Raw genomic sequence first — 21,103 nt, 5'->3', positions numbered from 1 at the left:
ATGGACAATCCGTGGCGAGCACAGAAGTCCAATAACAAAACACCACTCGAGTTCTGATCGGGGGGGCCGTTCCTCCCAATCACGCCCCTCCAGGTCTCACTGTCGTTGCCCACGTGAGCATTGAAGTCCCCCAGCAGAACAAGGGAGTCCCCAGCAGGAGTACTCTCCAGCACACCCTCCAAGGACTCCAAAAAGGGTGGGTATGCTGAGCTGCTGTTTGGTGCATATGCACAAATAACAGTCAGGACCCGTCCACCCACCCGAAGGCGGAGGGAGGCAACCCTCTCGTCTACTGGTGTGAACCCCAATGTACAGGCACTGAGCCGGGGGGCAATGAGTATGCCCACACCTGCTCTGCGCCTCTCACCGTGAGCAACTCCAGAGTGGAAGAGAGTCCAGCCCCTCTCGAGAGAAATGGTACCAGAACCCAGGCTGTGTGTGGAGGCAAGTCCGACTACATCCAGTCGGAAATTCTCTGCCTCACACACCAGCTCGGGCTCCTTCCCTGCCAGAGAGGTGACATTCCATGCCCCAAGAGCTAGCTTCTGCAGCCGAGGATCGGACCGCCAGGGTCCCCGCCTTTGGCTGCCGCCCAGCTCACATTGCACCCGACCCCTTTGGCCCCTCTCATGGGTGGTGACCCCATGGGAAGGGGGACCCACGTTGCCTCTTCGGGCTGTGCCCGGCCGGGCCCCATGGGTGTAGGCCCGGCCACCAGGTGCTTGCCAACGAGCACCACCTCCAGGCCTGGCTCCAGAGTGGGGCCCCGGTGACCCGCATCCGGGCAAGGGAAACCTTGGTCCATCTGTTGTATTCATCATTAGGGTCTATGAGCCGTGCTTTGTCTGGCCCCTCACCTAGAACCTGTTTGCCATGGGTGACCCTGCCAGGGGCATAAAGCCCCAGACAACTTAGCTCCTAGGATCATTGGAACACGCAAACCCCTCCACCGTAACAGAAATGCAAGTTCTGAAAAAAAAATATTTTGTATTTTTTGAATAGCCATTTTTGCTGTCATGCAACTGTTATTCTGAGATTTCTATGCCTGTTGGTGCAATCACAGCTTGAGTTTTTTTATTGGAGTCAAGTTTTATTTTGCTTATTGTATTGGGAAAGTGTTGGTATGCTCGTCACTCGAGTGTAAATTAAGTTATTTTAATGTAATTTTACCTTATGCATTTATTTGTATCGGGATTGTGTTGGGAAAATGTTATTTATGTTATGGGAATGTATGACGTTTATTTTTTTATTTTTCCTGTTTGTATCGGGTCTAGGGAATGCGTGGGAATGGATTGCAATAAAACAAAACAGCAATTGCAATTCTAGTCACGTCATGGTCAATTCCTAGCTTACTTATTCCTTACTTTTTTTTGGCCCCTTTGAAATCAAAACCCATGTAGAATACAGCCCAGCTACACCACTGGGGCTTCAGCAGTTGTGTGTCATCTTTGAATTGGAATTTTAATGAAAGAGACCCCTTTACATCAGGGCGGGGGGTTTATTTATTTATTTATTTATTTGTGGCTGGGGTGGTGGATCTTTTACAAACGCATCTGAGAATTAAAATATATTAGGATAATATCCTGAATATATCCTTTCCAGAAAAAAACATGATGCCTTATGTTGCGAAAAACAAAAACAAAGCCAAAGAAAAAGCAAACCACGGCCGTGAGTTCTGACTAATGCATGACCTTGTGCATCATGATTTTTTGGACAAATACACTATTTTCTCATATTTGTGTTGAATTTTACATATTGGGCGGCATTCAAATGTGGAGCTCAGACTGCATATGTGGAAATGGAGCTCACTTGAGAACGATTAAAGTTCACACAAAGCATTAGATTATTTAATAGTACATAGAGTTGCATTACCTCTAACAATGGAAAGAGATTCATGTCACGTGCTGCTGATCAACCCTCTGATCTCGCAATACAGTTAAAAGGATTACTGAGCCATAAGCACCATGGTGAGCGCAACTTAAATGAATTTGTGTAATAGGAAGACAATTGTTTTGACACTGCAGTATTACAGTGGCTGCAGTGTCAGACGGAAGAAAGAGCATTTAGGCAAATAAAATACATTTTCTCCCCATCCATTTCGCCAATGAAGTCAATGAAATAAACTCAAAAGCAGAAACCGAGTACAAGTCCAAGTCACTTGGCGCTTCCACACTGTAAAATATTCATGCCGTTATCAGCATGGGCATGCAATCAACTACAAACTGACGATAGGATACTTTTCCCTCACTCCCTTTTTTTTTTAAAATACACCACCACAATAATATTGTAACATCTCATACTGAGCGATAGTTGTACTCATAACATGTGATAAGGAGGGTTCCACTGGTACTTTCAACAAATGATTTTTAAATCTATCCATCCATTCATTCATCCATCCATCCATCCATTTTCTAATCCGCTTATCCTCACGAGGGCTTGCGGGCGTGCTGGAGCCTTTCCCAACTGCCTTCGGGCAGTAGGCTGGGTACATGCTGAACTGGTTGCCAGCCAATCGCAGGAGTGTAAAATGACTCATTCATTCCTAATTTGCTTTATCAATGGGATATGTGCTACATTTTCTGGGGTTCTGTGTGGATCCTCCAGGTATGTGATTAATGTGCCCCTTCTCAACTCATAGTGACCCAGAGTTTGGAGACTCACATCCAGGGGCCTGAGCTAACCCCCTTAGACAGCCTTGGGCCACAAGGGGCCCCAGCACAGGGAGAGCTCTTCAAGGGCTGAGTGGAACCAGATTCCAGTCTTTTTGGAAAGAAATTGAAGTGGAGAGGGGGCGGGGGGGGGGGGGGGGTTGAATGAAGAATGGCAAGCCTTACACTTGAAGCCCCGCAACTGATTCACACAGATGGAAAGCATTAGACTTCCATTCCACGGCAAAGATGGATGGATTATTAGATGGGGAGGCTGATGCTGTGCAGAGTGAGAGCAGGCAGAGAAAGAAACAGAAGAAAAGTGGAGGTGTGGGGAGAGAGGAAGAGGGGTGAGGGAGTTGGGGGCGGAGGGGATCCATGGTTTAGGTCATTTGAATTGGGCTTGACTTTGCTAGGATTCCTTCTCAGTTTTGAATGACATTGTCAGAGAGGGAAGCACTTAACATTTTTTATTGTGGTTGTAATTTGCAGTGGCGTAGAAGTGTATTGAGAGTGATACTATGTATCAATATAAAGTGGACTAAAATGACATCCCTCCAAATCACAACCAATTAAAATATTTTTTGTGAGGAAGTGTGTATTTTTTTCAAGGAAGCGCAGTAAACATTTGATAGTATATGTCCCCTCATTTCTCTCCTTCTGTTGTTGTTCTCACAGTCATCCCAGTTGAAAAAATAATATGTGTGACCCAATGCAAATCGTGACAGGAAACCTAAAGTTCAGATGCAGTAAAATTAGAAATTGCGTTCCTTCAGAATTTGCATGTGAATGCTGAGGAATGGTTCTTCAAAAAATACACACATTACCGGTACTATTTTTCTAGCGAATCAATCACAGCAAATCATAGTAATACCTAGAGATCATGCAAACGTGCCCTTTTGGTAAAAGGCCAAGCCAGCATGCTAACCTCAACTTTGTCTCTTAATCTATTTTGAAAAATCACATTATCTTGTTTGAATAAAATACTAAATGTATTATATGGTATGTATTGTCCTAATTATCCATCCATCCACTTTCCGTTTCATTTTATCCTCACAAGGGTCACGGGGGGTGCTGGAGCCTATCCCAACCATCTTCGGGCAGTAGGCAGGGGACACCCTGAACAAGTTGCCAGCCAATCGAAGGGCACACGGAGACGAACAACTATCTGCGCTCACACTCACACCTAGGGACAATTTAGAGTGTTCAATCAGCCTACCATGCATGTTCCGGTGTACTCGAAGAAAACCCACGCAGGCCCGGGGAGAACATGCAAACTCCACACAGGAAGGTCGGATTGAACCCACGACCTCTGCACTGCGAGCTCGACGCGCTAACCAGTGGATCACCGGGCCCTTGTTCTAATTAGAAAATTCAAATTTTAAGTGGGAAGTATAAGATTATTAACCGTGACGTGTATTGACAAACAGTAAAATTATGAAACTTAGGTTTGCATAGAGTGTAATCTAGCCAAATCTTCTATGCCTTCTTCCGTCCACTGTGCAGGAAATAAGATTGTTGCTCACCTTCAACGACTGTTGTCAGTTGCTAGTATGTTTTTTGGAAAAAATAGTTGCTGAGAAGGGTTGGAAAAGTTGCTAGGCATGGAGTACTCCTCAAAGAATGCAGGTAACATTTCTTTGTCACCCCGTGTCCAAGCTTATCTCGACTTCTTCTTTTTCTCAGCGTCATCAGATGACCAAGATGAGTTATCTTATAGTTCCTCAGGAGGTGCAGCGGTGAGTTCAGCTGGGACGCAGGGGACTACAACATCTTCTGAAACAGAAGGGAGTTCGTTCTCGGCTGGACCTTAGGCATGACATTCCGTGTCATTCTCAAAGCCCTCACGAGGGGTCTTTACCTTCATCTTTGTGCCTCATTGCTTCTTGGCTTTCATGTTGATCGTTTTAGTGTACTCATATCTGTAAATGCGTGTGAATTGAGCACACATATTGGTCTCATATGGAGTGACCCATGGTCGCTTGGTCTCCCGCATTGGCAAATATGAAAAAAAACTTTGGCAACACGTCTCACGACGGTTAACATCGGTTTTGTTAACGTTTAGCAAAACAACGGACTTTGAAGATGTTCAAAGTTTCCTTTTGATAAGAAAAACTCTTGTTTCCAAGCTTTTACAAACTCTGACGAAATGCAACATTCTCTAATTTTGCAAATGTTCGCCGCTCAGTGGGAAAGGGTGCTTTAGTCAAGTTGTGTTGATTTTCCCAGTCGAGTGGGAGGGCTCATGTGATTTCAAACCTTTGAGGCATGAATAGAGAGCAGGAATGTGCATTCATCTTCCACTCTGTTGCTCGGCTGCCATCTTTTCCACAATGGGTTTTGTGAACAATAGTCAGGGCAGGTTTGAAATAATATAGGATAATAGGCAATAGCGAGTTACTTGTTTTTGTTTTGTTCAATTACCCACAAATAGTTAAAACCATGGCAAATAGGTGTGCTGATGTTTAGATCATGTCATCTTAACGTTGTTGAAATTGAAATGAAAAATATGAGCAGTGCAGTCACCGAGTGATTTGCCTCCTGCCTCACAATCAGAGGTCCTGGGTTCAAATGACATCTGCATGTTGTTTGCATGGATTTTCTCCAACTTCCTCCAGAAATCCCCAAATCAAGGGTGTATATCCTACCTCTTGCCCCAAAGCTAGGTGGGACAGTTTTCAGTTACTCGCGACCCAAATAAGGAAAAACAAATGAATGTGCATACATTTATCTCGTTTCCCAACAACGGAGAATAAAAAAAAAATCCTTAAATATGGTAATGATCAGTTCGCAAATTAAAGCCATGCAAACATACAATAGCTTTTAGAGAGGATAATAATCAGAATGAACACATCACCTGAGAGCAAAGGAGGGCAAGCAATGACAGATCGCTTGACAGCATTGACTTCATTTCCTGTCTCCAAGGTCAGGACCAACAGAGGTGAGGCACCTGTCAGCCCGGCAACAAAACACCTCTCAAGTTCCCCAACAATCAAGGACTTGTTAGCGGATTCCATCACTGCCAACACAGAGGGAGCGATGCTGAAACAGAATCTTCGATGCGCCTATATGCTCCTCTTCCATCATTCTTACTGCTTGCTTTCTCTCAGAGTTGGTCAAAGCCTGAGGCTGTTATTTTAACACAACGATGATAATAAGTGATATGCTGCAGTCATATCAATGAAGACTTCAAAGCAGCAATATAACTAAAAACAGTCAATGTGCAACCTGAGAGAAAGATGTCACGTCTGCAAGGTCAGTGGTGGACCCCAAAAAGCAGACACGAGGGAGGAGCAGGGTGAACTTGAAGAAGTGTATTGATTAAACACAGAAAACTAAATCCTAACCAAAGTCATGAAAACAAAACGAATCCAAAGTAACAAACAAACACCATGGCAGAAACTAAAAACTCTCAATAACAAAAACTTGACCAAAACAGGACTGACGCTAAAACATAACGATGAACTAAACATGACTGAAACAAACATGCCAGAAGCCAAGAGCAAACAATGACCCAACCATGATTGGCCGGGCTGGGAGTCCTTGTAAAGCACTAATTGCAAAATGACCAACAGATGTGCAGCTGCCGGGGTAGCCCTACAGTGCCACCTGTTGGTCCCTAAACCGAATCATGACAGATGTAAATTCGACTCGCCGTTGCGCAACAGTGCAGCGGAAATGCAGAGCAGCTTGCTGACAGACACATTTTCAGAAATAGGCAGATGAAGGATTTATCTTATTGTTTAATTTCACACTTAAGGTAGGTGAGAGGTGGCGTGGTGGTCGACTGGTGAGCAGGTCGGCCTCACAGTGCAGAGGTGCAGGCTTTGACTCCAATCTGGGCCTTCCTGTGTGGAGTTTACATGTGGTCCCCGTACTGTACTCCCGGTTCCTCCCACATTTCAAAAACATTCACAGTAGATTAACTGATCACTCTTAATTAACCTTAAGTGTGATTATGAGTGTGAAGTGTTGTTCGTCTACGTGTGCACTGCGATAGGCTGGCAACCAGTTCATTGTGTACCCCGCCTACTGCCCGAAGACGACTTGGATAGGCTCCAGCATGCCTGCAATCCTCGTGAGGTTAACAGATTAGAAAATGGATGGATGGATGGATGGGTAGGTGGTCACTCACAGTAAAGAGAAACAAAAAAAGTCTATTATATCCTATTATATTATATCCCCTGTAATATACTGGTTTCTTTTTTTGGCTGCATTAATAGGATCCATATTTGACAAGCATCTATCTGTATGATACATGACAGCTGTAGACCACTGCAAACTACAACCACAGATTGTACGTTTCAAATATCAGTGACAAACACCCTGCTTGTAGTTGATTCTATAAAACTCAGCAGGTCCAACGCCTCATGTTGAAATTGATGAGTGTATGCTCATTACAAACAATCATAATAATAGAATAAAGGAAGAGTAAAATATTTCTGAATGTTACAAAAAAATATAACCAGACAAATTTGATCTAATTAGTGAATTGCAAACCAATGAATGAGTAAAATCGTTTTCGTTTTAAAAACAATTTATCCGCACTTCAAAAACATTTATCACCTCAAATTGTGAAATTAAGCAACTTCAAACAGAATAAACATGTGTTGAGGCTTCTCTTCTTTCTCGAGCAATCAACTGTATTCTCTTCATTAATATTGCATGAATTTACAAATATTCACTCCATGTTCTCAACTCTCTTTCTGATCCTCCCGGCGGAAGAGCATGCGTACTGATTGCAAAATGAACACTTCTTCATCTCTGCATTGCACCATCGTTGCACCGCTTCTCTGTCCTTTTCAAGACCCGAAAGGATTAGCCACATAGATTTGGATTCCTACCTCTTTAGGTCAGCTTGCTTTGAAGCCACACGAACTAACCCCACTTGGACATTCACTGCACTTTATCGACAACTCACCACTCCCTCACCAATTATCTTATCTTGTATTCTTTACCTCAAAGCAAACAACAAAAACCTAACAGCCAAATAACTCAAAAGACTAAATGGGGTTCCCGTGGCATGCATTGAACTTGAGGCTTGATTGTTATTGGTGGACAGAAAGTAGCTGCTTTGGAGTGTACAGGATGTTGCGCCTTTTTCTTGAAACAAGGGGGTGACAAAACATTGAAAAGACGCAATTTCAGACAGGTGCAGTCACCAGCGGTTAATATTTTATATATATTCATTGATTGATATGTTGAGACCCCCTCCGAGAGTCGTCACCTTACCGTGGTGGAGGGGTTTGTGTGTCTCAATGATCCTAGAAGCTAAGTTGTCTGGGGCTTTATGCCCCTGGCAGGGTCACCCATGGCAAACAGGTTCTAGGTGAGGGGCCAGAAAAAGCACGGCTCAAAGACCCCTATGATGAATGAAATAAATGGATCTAGGTTTCCCTTGCCCGGACGTGGGTCACCGGGGCCCCCATCTGGAGCCAGGCCTGTAGGTGGGGCTCGTTGGCAAGCGCCTGGTGGCCGGGCCTACACCCATGGGGCCCGGTCGGGCACAGCCCGAACAGGCAACGTGGGTCCCCCTTCCCATGGGCTCACCACCCATGAGAGGGGCCAAAGGGGTCGGGTGCTATGTGAGCTGGGCGGCAGCCAAAGGCGGGGACCCTGGCGGTCCGATCCTCGGCTGCAGAAGGTAGTTCTTGGGACATGGAATGTCACCTCTCTGGCAGGGAAGGAGCCCGAGCTGGTGTGTGAGGCAGAGAATTTCCGACTGGATATAGTCAGACTTGCCTCCACACACAGCCTGGGTTCTGGTACCAGTTCTCTCGAGAGGGGTTGGACTCTCTTCCACTCTGGAGTTGCTCACGGTGAGAGGCGCAGAGCAGGTGTGGGCATACTCATTGCCCCCCGGCTCAGTGCCTGTACATTGGGGTTCACACCGGTAGACGAGAGGGTTGCCTCCCTCCGCCTTCGGGTGGGTGGACGGGTCCTGACTGTTGTTTGTGCATATGCACCAAACAGCAGCTCAGCATACCCACCCTTTTTGGAGTCCTTGGAGGGTGTGCTGGAGAGTACTCCTGCTGGGGACTCCCTTGTTCTGCTGGGGGACTTCAATGCTCACGTGGGCAATGACAGTGAGACCTGGAGGGGCGTGATTGGGAGGAACGGCGCCCCCGATCTGAACCCGAGTGGTGTTTTGTTATTGGACTTCTGTGCTCGTCATGGATTGTCCATAACGAACACCTTGTTCAAACACAAGGGTGTCCATATGTGCACTTGGCACCAAGACACCCTAGGTCGCAGTTCGATGATCGACTTTGTTGTTGTATCATCGGATTTGCGGCCGCATGTTCTGGACACTCGGGTGAAGAGAGGGGCGGAGCTGTCAACTGATCACCACCTGGTGGTGAGTAGGCTCCGATGGTGGGGGAAGATGCCGGTCCGTCCTGGCAGACCCAAACGTATAGTGAGGGTTTGTTGGGAGCGTCTGGCGGAATCTCCTGTCAGAAGGAGTTTCAACTCCCACCTCCGACAGAGTTTTTCCCATGTTCCGGGGGAGGCGGGGGACATTGAGCCCGAGTGGACCGTGTTCCGTGCCTCTATTGTTGAGGCGGCCAATCTGAGTTGTGGCCGTAAGGTGGTTGGTGCCTGTCGTGGCGTCAACCACCGTACTCGCTGGTGGACACCAGCAGTAAGGGATGCCGTCAAGCTGAAGAAGGAGTCCTATCGAGCCTTTATGGCCTGTGGGACCCCAGAGGCAGCTGACGGGTATCGACTGGCCAAGCGGACCGCGGCTTCGGTGTTCGCCGAGGCAAAAACCCGAGCGTGGGAAGAGTTCGGTGAGGCCATGGAAGCCGACTTCCGGACGGCTTAGAGGAAATTCTGGTCCACCATCCAACGTCTCAGGAGGGGGAAGCAGTGCACCACTAACACTGTGTACAGTGGGGATGGGGCGCTGCTGACTTCGACTCGGGACGTTGTGAACCGGTGGGCAGAGTACTTCGAAGACCTCCTCAACTCCACCAATATGCCTTCCTTGGAGGAAGCAGAGCCTGGGGACTCTGAGGTGGGCTCTCCTATCTCTGTGGTTGAAGTCACCGATGTGGTTAAAAAGCTCCTCGGTGGCAAGGCCGCAGGGGTGGATGAGATCCGCCCGGAGTTCCTCAAGGCTCTGGATGTTGTGGGGCTGTCCTGGTTGACACGTCTCTGCAACATCGTGTGGTCAACAGGGAGAGTGCCTCTGGATTGGCAGACCGGGGTGGTAGTCCCTCTTTTTAAAAAGGGGGACCGGAGGGTGTGTTCCAACTACAGAGGGATCACACTCCTCAGCCTCCCTGGTAAGGTCTATTCAGGGGTGCTGGAGAGGAGGGTCCGTCGGGAAGTCGAGCCTCAGATTGAGGAGGAGCAGTGTGGTTTTCGTCCCGGCCGTGGAACAGTGGACCAGCTCTACACCCTTAGCAGGGTCCTTGAGGGTATGTGGGAATTCACCCAACCAGTCTACATGTGTTTTGTGGACTTGGAGAAGGCGTTTGACCGTGTCCCTCGGGGAGTTCTGTGGGGGGTGCTTCGTGGGTATGGGGTACCGAACCCCCTGATACGGGCTGTTCGGTCACTGTACCACCGATGTCAGAGTTTGCCGGCAATGCCGTCGCATTGCCGGCAGTAAGTCGGAATCGTTTCCAGTGGGGGTAGGACTCCGCCAAGGCTGCCCTTTGTCGCCGATTCTGTTCATAACCTTTATGGACAGAATTTCTAGGCGCAGCCGAAGCGTTGATGGGGTCCGTTTTGGGGGCCTCAGTATTGCATCCCTGCTTTTTGCAGATGATGTGGTGCTGTTGGCTCCTTCAAACAGGGCTCTCCAACTCTCACTGGAGCGTTTCGCAGCCGAGTGTGAAGCGGTTGGGATGAAAATCTGCACCTCCAAATCTGAAACCATGGTCCTCAGTCGGAAAAGGGTGGAGTGCCTCCTCCGGGTCGGGGAGGAGATCTTGCCCCAAGTGGAGGAGTTCAAGTATCTTGGGGTCTTGTTCACGAGTGGGGGTAGGAGGGAGCGGGAGATCGACAGGCGGATCGGTGCAGCGTCTGCTGTGATGCGGACGTTGTATCGGTCTGTCGTGGTGAAGAAGGAGCTGAGCCAAAGGGCGAAGCTCTCAATTTACCGGTCGATCTACGTCCCAACCCTCATCTATGGTCACGAGCTATGGGTCGTGACCGAAAGAACGAGATCCCGGATACAAGCAGCTGAAATGAGTTTTCTCCGCAGGGTGTCCGGGCTCTCCCTTAGAGATAAGGTGAGAAGCTCAGTCATCCGGGAGGGGCTCAGAGTCGAGCCGCTTCTCCTCCACATCGAGAGGAGCCAGATGAGGTGGCTTGGGCATCTGATTCGGATGCCTCCTGAGCGCCTCCCTGGTGAGGTGTTCCGGTCATGTCCCACCGGGAGGAGACCCCGAGGAAGACCCAGGACACGCTGGAGAGACTATGTCACCCAGCTTGCCTGGGAACGACTCGGGATCCCCCGGGGAGAGCTAGAAGAAGTAGCTAGGGAGAGGGAAGTCTGGGCTTCCCTGCTAAAGCTGTTGCCCCCGCGACCCGGCCCCGGATAAGCGGTAGATGATGGATGGATGGATGGATGGATGTTGAGACCTTGGGCGTTTACAAGCCAAGATGTGAACCACAGAGTATAAACAATGACACAACAGATTGAGAGAAGCAAGACATCCAAGGCCTTATTCAAAAAGAATTGTGTATTTTTTTTCTGTTATCAGTAGCTTATTTGGCTTTTTTCCCTGCCAGTTGACAAAATTATCAATGCTTTGGGAACATGTTTTGAGAACAAAAGCCACTGGTTATTATCTTCTCACTCACAGGCATAACCAGACATGCTTCAATGGGGTAACCCGGGTTGTACAACAACTCGATAAAGGGTGGCCACAGATGGCTGTGGATGCTTGCATACGTGTGTGTCATTATTTATCGTACCATTCACAGTCAGGTTGAATGAAGTAAAATTCACACATAGCCAAGACCAATGCTCATCATACTCATAATCAAACAAGTCTAAGTAAAACAGACTGTTTATCGAATTTACTTCATAATGCCATTTTCTTTGCACTTTCTTTGCTTTTGTTTACCATCTCATACTCGTATTTCATGCACTGATTGCTACCTAACAGACAATCAGGGTAACCAGCTTTCAGACGGCAGACAGCATTTTGCAGCCTGGGATCAACGGCTCATTCATTAAAATCATATCCAAAAAGCACAATGACACAAAAGTCTCTTAATTTTTCACAATTCTAAACATTGCTCTTATAATTTGTTTCCTGCTTGTATTATGAGTGCGACTGGAAGATTGGTATAGGTGTGCATTTTATTGACTGAAACCATAACTGCGGATGGTATGATAAACAATGCCTTCTTAGCCATGTTGTTTGGGATGATGTGAAAGTAATCATTTTGACTGATGTCTGTAAGAATGAAATGTTCTTGACTTAAGACAGATTCGTTTGCGTTTAGATCAAGTGTTTATATTAAGTATGCAGTTCATATACTGTACATAACTTGCGGAAGACTGTCAAGGGATCTAAGAATACGGCTTCGATGTGAAAATGGCAGAAAAATCAGATATAGAAATGTACCCTTAGGTGTGACTGTGGCCTCTGGGGAGTTGGGGAGAGAGTGACATGGAGTGGCCATGATCACCCCCAAATCTCAGTACGAGCACTGTGAAGTTTAAATAAAGCTGAAAGTAAAGAACTTTTATTTCATTATGTCAAGTTGTTAAAATTGAGCAACTGTATCCAGTATAACTGGGAGTAAACCTTTACACTTTTGTACTTAAAGCACCACTTTCGGTTTACGTTGATTATGACGGCACCATACGGACAAAAGTGGTAGTGTTCGCCAGAAGGAAAACCACATACTGTATTTAACTTTGGTTTTGTACCGTAACTGCACACTCCCTCACCCGATTCGTTTACTGCCTTGAAACTGACACAGGTAAATATAACGCTATGTTGGATAATTTCGCCGCAGCTACACATTCAGATCCCGGCAGGAAGGTGCTGCATTGCTTGAAGACTGTCACATATGCAAGGTGGTGGTGGACCCCAAAGAGCAGGCAGGGGGGAGGAGCAGGTTGTACTTGATGACTTGTATTAAAACAGAAAACTAAATCCAAAACAAAGTCCCAAGAACAAAACGAATCCAAAGTAACAAACAAAACCATGGCAGAATCATGTTTCCTTCACAGGCTAAATTGATTGTAGTGATGAAGTAATTTTATTACCAGCTGACTCTCACGAGGCCCATACAACTCAAGGGTACCACCTGCAGCCTACAAGTGGGACTGCTATTACGCCATTAAAAAAAAAAGATCCCACGTGAAACCAGTGGGGAGCAAAAAATGAGTTTTGCTGTCAACTACCGGTAGTAATTGAAACGTTGCACATTGCTCAGATGTGAACAGTACACAGTATCCCTACAAATTAGTCATCACATTTAACTCCAGCGTAAACCAAACATCATTTAATGAATGACTGCAATACAAAAACACCTGTGCAAAAGTATTCATACAAATCATAGGCCTCTTGGTCAAATGGGGCAAACAAAAACGTAAACCTCCTCAAATTGACACCCAATGATGAATTCAAACGGACTTGTACAGTTTGTTTTAAAAAAAAAAGGAGTAAAAAACAAAAGGTACAATAGTTTCACGAAATAAAAAGGACTTCGATTTGATTAAAATTCACAGTCTTGCATACAAGTGGTACTATTTGCATTTGCTACATTACAAATAGGCAAAATCCTTTACATTTGAGAGAGCCAAAACATTGCTTGGAAAAGAAAAAAATGTCTACTTAATTTGGGCTGGATATGAGGAGAATAAAATCAAATATGTTCATCAAGTTCGATTGAAGCAGAATCACAAGAGTTGAATGTGTACATTAAACTGTGAGACTTTCTAAATTGGATTGTGCCGTTACGAAAGAAACAATTCTACTCAATAGAACTCGTCCAAATTTGTATGCAGAGAGGAAAAATATGAGAACACAAGGCGGTGATTGTCGGCTTCATAGGTAGTCACGTTCAACGACACGAGCTCTCTAACAGTTTCAATAAAAGCTGCATCTGTTTCAGGGATTCGTGTGCTGCTATCTGATCATCATCAAATACTGCTCAAGACAACGGAAAGCAAAATAAATCACAGAGTATTGAAGAAAAGTCTGAATATTCGAATTGCTGTCCAAATAAGTACACTTCTGAAGTCTTTCTCTTTTACAGCCTCAGTACAAAGAGGAATCCTTTTCAAGGGCAAACATTGTTTTTTCTTCTTCCGTCTAATTAAATATAATAACATTCTTCTGGTTGAGGCGGTAATAATCCATGCATATACAAAAATTAACATATTTCATCATAAAAAGGTAGCACAACTCCCCACATCTTTAATGAGGCAGTAACCAAACAAGGACAATTTCCTTCAAAATCCAAACATTGGAAAAACAAAAAAACTAACTAAAATGTTCCTTTGTGAGATTGAGAGATGGGGAAAATAATGGCTATATAAGACAGCCGATGTGACCTCAGACCCATCAGCTTCTATGTATGATGACATCAGTGACAGATGACTTGATCGATTGATATTTTCCGAAGGTAAGGCACAAAATAGCAGAGAAAAAGTGAGCTAAAAAATATGCAGTTAGCTGCCTGATTGATGCATCAACCCAAATATTAAAGATAATCTTTGGCGCCTATGGGGGAAAACCTTCAATTTCACTTGTGGCATGTTGTTGGTTTTAGCATGTCATGTCAGTGCAACTTCTAGTTATTGCTTCATAGAAAAGGCTTGATAAATTGAATTTGTATTTTCAAACATACGACTGAAAGGAAGTCACACTGACGCCAGCTAATTATTAACTTACTGACACTGGCGCTCTATTAAACTGCAACATCGTCCACTTATACTTGGAGGCAACTTCTTCTATGACGCCATCATGAAAAGTTCTCTTATAACCTCGAATTTCATTCATTCATTCATTCGGTACTTAGGTATATTGTACAAAGGCTAAAATAACAACGCAACATATATTTGAAACGCAATGATATTAAGTACACTTGTTAAAATGTTGTGGGATTTGGGTGGAGACCAGTCCAGGGCGTACCTCGCCTCTTGCTCAAAGTCACCCGGCATAGATTCCAGCTTCCCTGTGACCCTAAGAAGTACAAGCGGTGTAGAAAATGGAGGGATGAATGTACGTGTGTGGTTGTCGCAGCCCCAAATGTTTGTTCAGGCCTGTCTCCACACAGTCGCCATTTAATTCTTTGCCCAGGTGGCTGGATGAGAGGCAACATTTCGCAAGCGGGAGACGGTGAGCATCCTTTTTTTTTTTTTGTAATCTACAGGTCTGCAGTGATGACAGCGTCATTATACATCAGCATGTCAGAGTCAGGCACGAGCAGCGCCGATGTTTGCGTGTGGTCCAGCTGACCCACCGTCTTCTGTGTTAGTTGTCCATACACTTGGACCGGGCCTCCGCCGTTCCCCGGCATGATGCAGTGTGACAGCAGCGGCGTGTTGGCGTCGTGGTTGGAGCCCGTGGTGGAGGGACCGCCGCTGACGTGACCCGTGCTGGTGGAGCCGCTGGCGCTGCTGGGCGAACGGCTTTTAGGGGGCGGCAGGTGATGCTGGATGACTCGAGTGGGCGGCGCCGGGGGAGGGAAGTGCGCAGGGAAAGCTGCATATCCTGGTGGAATTTGGTAGCCGTTGACGGGGATGAAACGCGGGTGTGTTTGAGGTACAGCCATGGGGGCCCACGCTGGAATGGGAGCCATCTGGCCCGACGAGGGGATCGACTGGGCCGGGTAGAGATAACCCGCTGCGGCGTAGCGAGGGTTGCTCAGGTTGCTGACGGGGCTGGCGCTCAGAGAGGTGGTCTGGGTGGTGGCGTTGCCGCCGCCACCGGAGGGCGTGCTGGAGCTTGCGTGAGATGACGGCCCTTCCCAGGCTCGTAGGCGGCCGTGGATGTCCTTGAAGCGAGGTCTTCTCGCTGGCCCCTCCTGCCAGCATTCGGTCATCAAACTGTAGAACCTATGACATCACGCATCATTCCTTTCATCACTTATTTGACAGCTCTCAGCAGGGCTGAATTTTGAAAAGTAATGGAATTGTGATTTTCTGATCCTCAATTCTGAGATTTGCAATTTCATACGTAATCATTTATTCCAGGACCACGTGGCGTGTTTTTTTTTTTTTTAACAAATACAAGTTACAATGAAAAAAAAAATATAATCTTTATCTTACAGAAATATTTTAGCCTTATAAATTCGTGTTATGCTAAAATAGAGGTCAATGAACCACAAATTAATATTAAAGACAGTTTGTGTAGATCAGTTAAGAGTTAATGTATTCAACTCTTTGACTTGGACTCTTTTAAGCGTTCACCACGACATCTTCACAACATTCTACCCCACACGTGTGATGTTAACATAAGTCAGTAAATCAGATGACTACAATAGTGTAAACAAATATGTGGCTTTATCATTTCACCTTTTCACGTTTAGCGAAACGAGGAAACGTAAACAGCCTTTTCATTGATTTGATTTGAAAAGAATTCTCAGGTCACAGTTCAAACATATGCAGGTAGAAATTTCCATATGTTACAAGTTACTCCTCTCAGACATAATGACTGATACAGTAAACCCCTGCAGATCTGTGGTTCGGTAATTTGTAAATACAGCCCCCCCGCCCAACATATCCTCTTTTACAACCAGATAAAATTCACTTATTCACCGTTTTTGTCCAATGACTTTGGATCCACCTTGTAGCATTTTGGTGTTCAAGACCACCTTTCATTTTCATGCTGATTATTAGATTTGATTTTCATCATTTGACGATTGACAGGTGGACTTTCTTGGAGTTGTAGTACTTGATAGTGAAACTATAGGTGGTGCCATTTTATTTTTCGAATTTACTGAAAATGTCATACCTATACGACTTACAATAAGTGAGTATTATTGTCATTTTAAATATGGAGGTCTTGTATTGGACTGCAATCTAGTGTGTACCTAATGAAGTATCCGGCGAATATCATACAGATTCAAACATACCTTGGCGGACAGTCTTCAGGACAGGGCAGCAGCTGCCTTTTTCGAACCATCTCCATCACTTCCTGGTTGGAGAAGCCATAATAAGGTTGCAGGCCGTAACTGAAGACCTCCCACAGCACCACCCCAAAGGACCAGATGTCCGAGTCTGTGGTGAACTTTCCGTAGGTGATAGCCTCGGGGGGCATCCAGCGGATAGGAAAAAGGGTTTTGGGTTGGATGCAGTAGTAGTCTGACGAGTAGATCTCTCGTGAGAGCCCCAGGTCGGATATCTTCACGTGGAGCTGCTCGCCAACTAGAATGTTCCGTGCCGCAAGGTCCTTATGAATGTAAAAGTGGCTGGCCAAGTACTCCATCCCAGCAGCAACCTGGGTTGTGTTCATTGAAAAAAAAAATTCAGGATGTCATCCTTATTGGTATTCAGCATAAACTTGATATAAAACACGAACAGGCAGCAACCAGAGCTGCATTTATATCAAGTGATTTTATGCATGGATGATATATGACAAAAGTAAAATGCATGGCGGTCTTCAGAATCAAGTCTCACTTTCGGTTTTATGACTGAGGTAGTCGCAAAGCGGCTGAACGTTTTTGGCCATTTGCTATTACATTTCGAGAAACTGCATGGAACAAATTTTGGGCATGCAAAATACATCACCTATAATTAAGGTTGCCACCCATGCCGTAAAATACAGAATCATCCTTTAATTGGGAATTTAAAGTTGCATTCCCAGTTACGGGACACGGTTTGTTCCATATTTTCCCAATTGTCTCATGCGTCTGTCACACACAAACGTGAACACTTAAATTTAACAATAATGAACAGGGGGGGAGTTTCGCAGGACCTCCTGCGTAGCCAGCGTCTGGTGAGTTCACCTCTGCTCTGTGCCAAATCCTTTGTCCGTCTGCCTGCACGCAGGCAGTCCAGCCACTTTGCACTGCCGCTGCTTGATATTTTTGCACTTTTCCCCATTCTTTTCATCCATTCATTTGGATTCACATAAGTGTTTCATCTTATCACAGTTATCTTTATGATAGTAAAAGTGTCCCCAGACAGGCTTTGTTAACATGTATAGACACACATTTAAAAGTGTTTCATTTTTTTCTTCCTCTTAAAGTCGAGGTGTCGACAGTTATTACATTTACAGCACTTTATAGGCTATTTAATTTAAGTATTGTCCGCTTTCATGAAAAGTGTCCTTCAGACAGGCTTTGTTTAATTTACAGCCCCTTTAAATGGATACAATACAGTTGGCCAGGTCTATATGCTCAGGTTCAGTCTATAAAAAAACTTTAACCCTTTCATGCACCCTGTAACCCGATAACATGATAACAAGATATCCTGTCCACTGTTGTAATCGCTGTCCCAGAAAGGGTCGAAATGTTTTCTTGAATTCTAATTCCTTACCGACCGACAGGTGATCCCCAGGGTCCAAAGGCTTAAATCTTACATAGTATTACATTTAAATAAATAAATACATACACATGATTCTGTACATTTCAGGGTTTTGGGAAGCCAAACCCTCAAATTTCTTTCACCCGCATGGTTTTTCTGCAACGTCGTGAGGAGTTTTATTTCCAGATCTGAAAGCTGACCACCCTACCTGTAATATAAGTGGCACACACAAACTTGGAAAAATAGAAACAAGGGCTCTTGCCTGTATGGCCATATGGAGGAAGTCGCCATGATCCAGGCTGGATTTAACGGTTCCGTCCTCGTCACTGCTGCAGCCCACGTCAGAATGTGGCGAACGCATGATGAGGAACTCGTGAAGGTCGCCCTGAGGGAGAAACTCAAACAGCAAACAGACAGGCTGCTCCTGGGTCACCACACCCAGCAGGCACACCACGTTTGGGTGCTGCAGCTCTGTCAGCATGGCGGCCTCCTGCAACAGCAATCAAAAGAATGCGAGTGAAATGAGTGTGGTAAGACACATCATCGCACACAAAGGGGTTCTTTCTTGACAAAAATGCTTTTTGGAGATTCCGGCAGACCAAATGGTAATATTTTACTCTCTCTCTTAAGTTTGACGTTGACCGAGACATCCTGATTGATAATGGTGAACTACTGTTTATGTGTTCACCTATTTTCAGTGAACATCCTTTAACACATCTGCTAAAGAATCCTTTTTCAATATACACAGCCACATTTGTCGGTTGCCGCATTTCAAGTACCTTCTGTGGAAATAAAACAGGACACGCTTCAGATCTTGTGGGAAGACAGAGCGTTCCGCTGGCAAAGCACTCGCTTTGGAGAAATGCATGACTGCCTGTTAATGTCGCTTTTCTTTTTAGAAATCCCCACAAATGTGGAGACTGTCGCAGTGTGTGGCTCCACGAAAGCAAGGAAGCAACTACTGGTAAGCAGAGTACAAAATTGCCACTGGAACATAAATAAACTGACCGTAAAATTCAGCGAGTTGGCCGTTTCAAGATATTAAAACTCAATTCAGGCTCTTCTCGAAAAAAAAAAAGCCTATCATCCCACATGGTATATGCATAAGATTGGGTATACGGCATCTATTCCTTTACAGTAATAGAAACGGTATAAACTGTTAACTTGGAGTCAAATCCAAAACACAAATCATTGGCATTTCATTCGTCAAAATCAGCGTCGTCTAAAACAGCTCCAGGGACAGCTTCAAATTCATATCACAATCTACAAATCTAGACAAATATCCATCCATCCATCCATCCATCCAATTTCCAATCCACTTAATCCTCACAAGGGTCACAGGGGGTGCTGGAGCCTATCCTCGCCGTCTTCGGGAAGTAGGCGGGGGACACCCTGAACAGTTGCCAGCCAATCACGGTTCACACACAGACGAACAACCAACCGCGCTCACACTCAGACCTAGGGACAATTTAGAGTGTTCAATAAGCCTGCCACTCGTGCTTTTGGAACGTGGGAGGAAATCGGAATACCTGGAGAAAATCCACGCAGGCTTGGGGAGAATATGCAAATTACACACAGGAAGGACGAAGCCTGAATCGTGCACTCTGCACTGTGAGGCCGATACACTGACCAGTTGACCACCGACAAATAACCATTCCCATCAATTTGGAGTTTTCCATTATGCTGAAATGCATATTTTTCAGGCAGACCTGCAAACCACTGCCATGGGTCTATTGTGTTTGTTATGCAATGTTAGTGTTTCTCGTTCAACATTCAACAGCATGAATGCTGTATATTTTTAACTTGTGGTCGAGACAACCAAGAAAATGGACTCGTGCTGAGAAAGCGTACCTGCTGAAACTCACTCCACTGCTGGACACTCGTGATGCCCTTTAAGGTCTTGATGGCGACCAGTTGTGCTTGGTCCATGCCTGGCAAGTACAAATGACCCTTGTATATCTTCCCCAATGAGCACTCTCCAAGCTCTTCCATGAAACGCACCGCCGACAGTGGAAGCTCTTTGGCCTTACTCTGCAAAGGGAGAACAGTTTGTGTGTACTTTGCTCGTCATTGTCCTGCATGTAAAAATTCCCGTATTTCATCTAATCTCATGCTGGCAAGATGCCTGCTATATTACAATGTACAATTCAATGGAATGTCACCCAAAAAAAAGCCCTAAATAGAGCACAAAAGTCTGCCAAGGTTGAAAGCGGGGAAAAACTTGGTTCGCCCTTTGCATGTTTGTGCAACCGCATTGTCATGAGCAGCAGTTTGTGCAATCAACAGCGCACACTCTGACAAGATCAAAAAAGGAGCTCGCAATGAAAGGGCTTTTGTGCGAAGCCTGCACAAGAACAAAATACATGGATGGGTGTCCTGCTAATAGGTAGATAACAGCTTTTGCAGCATAAAATATTGAAAAATAAGTTAGAACAGGCAACTCCAGCAAGAAAAAAGTGTATATTCATTTGAATGTACTTAAAAGGGTGACATTGTGAAGGCTTTGATGGAAAACATTCAATATCCTGGTTGGCTATTGAAGCATTTTTCTTATTTGGAATATAAATGCAAATAAAATACAAACATACTCATACTTATATTGCAATGAAAAAAAAATGCCCTGAAAAATCTGTTGGTCTCATTTTCCAGTCTGCATAGTTTCAGTTTAATTGGAATAATTTATAATTCAACTGTATCTTGAATGTATTATTCAAAAAAATGTATTCCGGATGTACGTATCTCAATTTTCAGTTGTGCATATCTTCTGTTTCACAGCACAGAGAGACCACACAAATGCAGCCGAACAAAGAGAGATGTCAGAGTTAACTGTTCAAAATTGCATTTCCAACCTTGACCATATGCTTAACTCTGGAGTACGTTCGGTTTCACCGAGTGTCTGTTGTACCGAGGCCATATTTCCAGTCATCAAATTTTATGACGGCTCAAGATACTTGAAAGTAATCAAACATCACATTATGCATGTAACCACGATAGCCGTCCAGTT

The 21,103-nt window shown here is 45.1% G+C and overlaps 2 protein-coding genes across 2 annotated transcripts in view; both read right to left on the bottom strand.

The window, feature by feature from the left end:
* Window positions 1-21,103, bottom strand: part of alg6 (ALG6 alpha-1,3-glucosyltransferase) — a 273,870-nt gene that overhangs the window by 11,917 nt on the left and 240,850 nt on the right. The window lies entirely within an intron of this gene.
* The window catches only part of ror1 (receptor tyrosine kinase-like orphan receptor 1), a 165,606-nt gene continuing 157,615 nt past the window's right edge, over window positions 13,113-21,103 (bottom strand). Inside the window, exons 9-12 of the mRNA XM_052073358.1 lie at window positions 19,951-20,130; window positions 18,362-18,589; window positions 16,707-17,071; window positions 13,113-15,687 (exon numbers count right to left, since the gene is read on the bottom strand). Of these exons, the coding sequence (XP_051929318.1) occupies window positions 14,997-15,687; window positions 16,707-17,071; window positions 18,362-18,589; window positions 19,951-20,130 (1,464 nt within the window). The 3' untranslated portion in view covers window positions 13,113-14,996. The remainder of the gene's footprint in view (window positions 15,688-16,706; window positions 17,072-18,361; window positions 18,590-19,950; window positions 20,131-21,103) is intronic.

This window comes from Hippocampus zosterae, chromosome 8 (assembly GCF_025434085.1).
Source record: "Hippocampus zosterae strain Florida chromosome 8, ASM2543408v3, whole genome shotgun sequence".
NCBI lineage: Eukaryota > Metazoa > Chordata > Actinopteri > Syngnathiformes > Syngnathidae > Hippocampus > Hippocampus zosterae.
The sequence above is the reverse complement of the archived record's forward strand: the minus strand, read 5'-3'. Positions and strand labels throughout refer to the sequence as shown.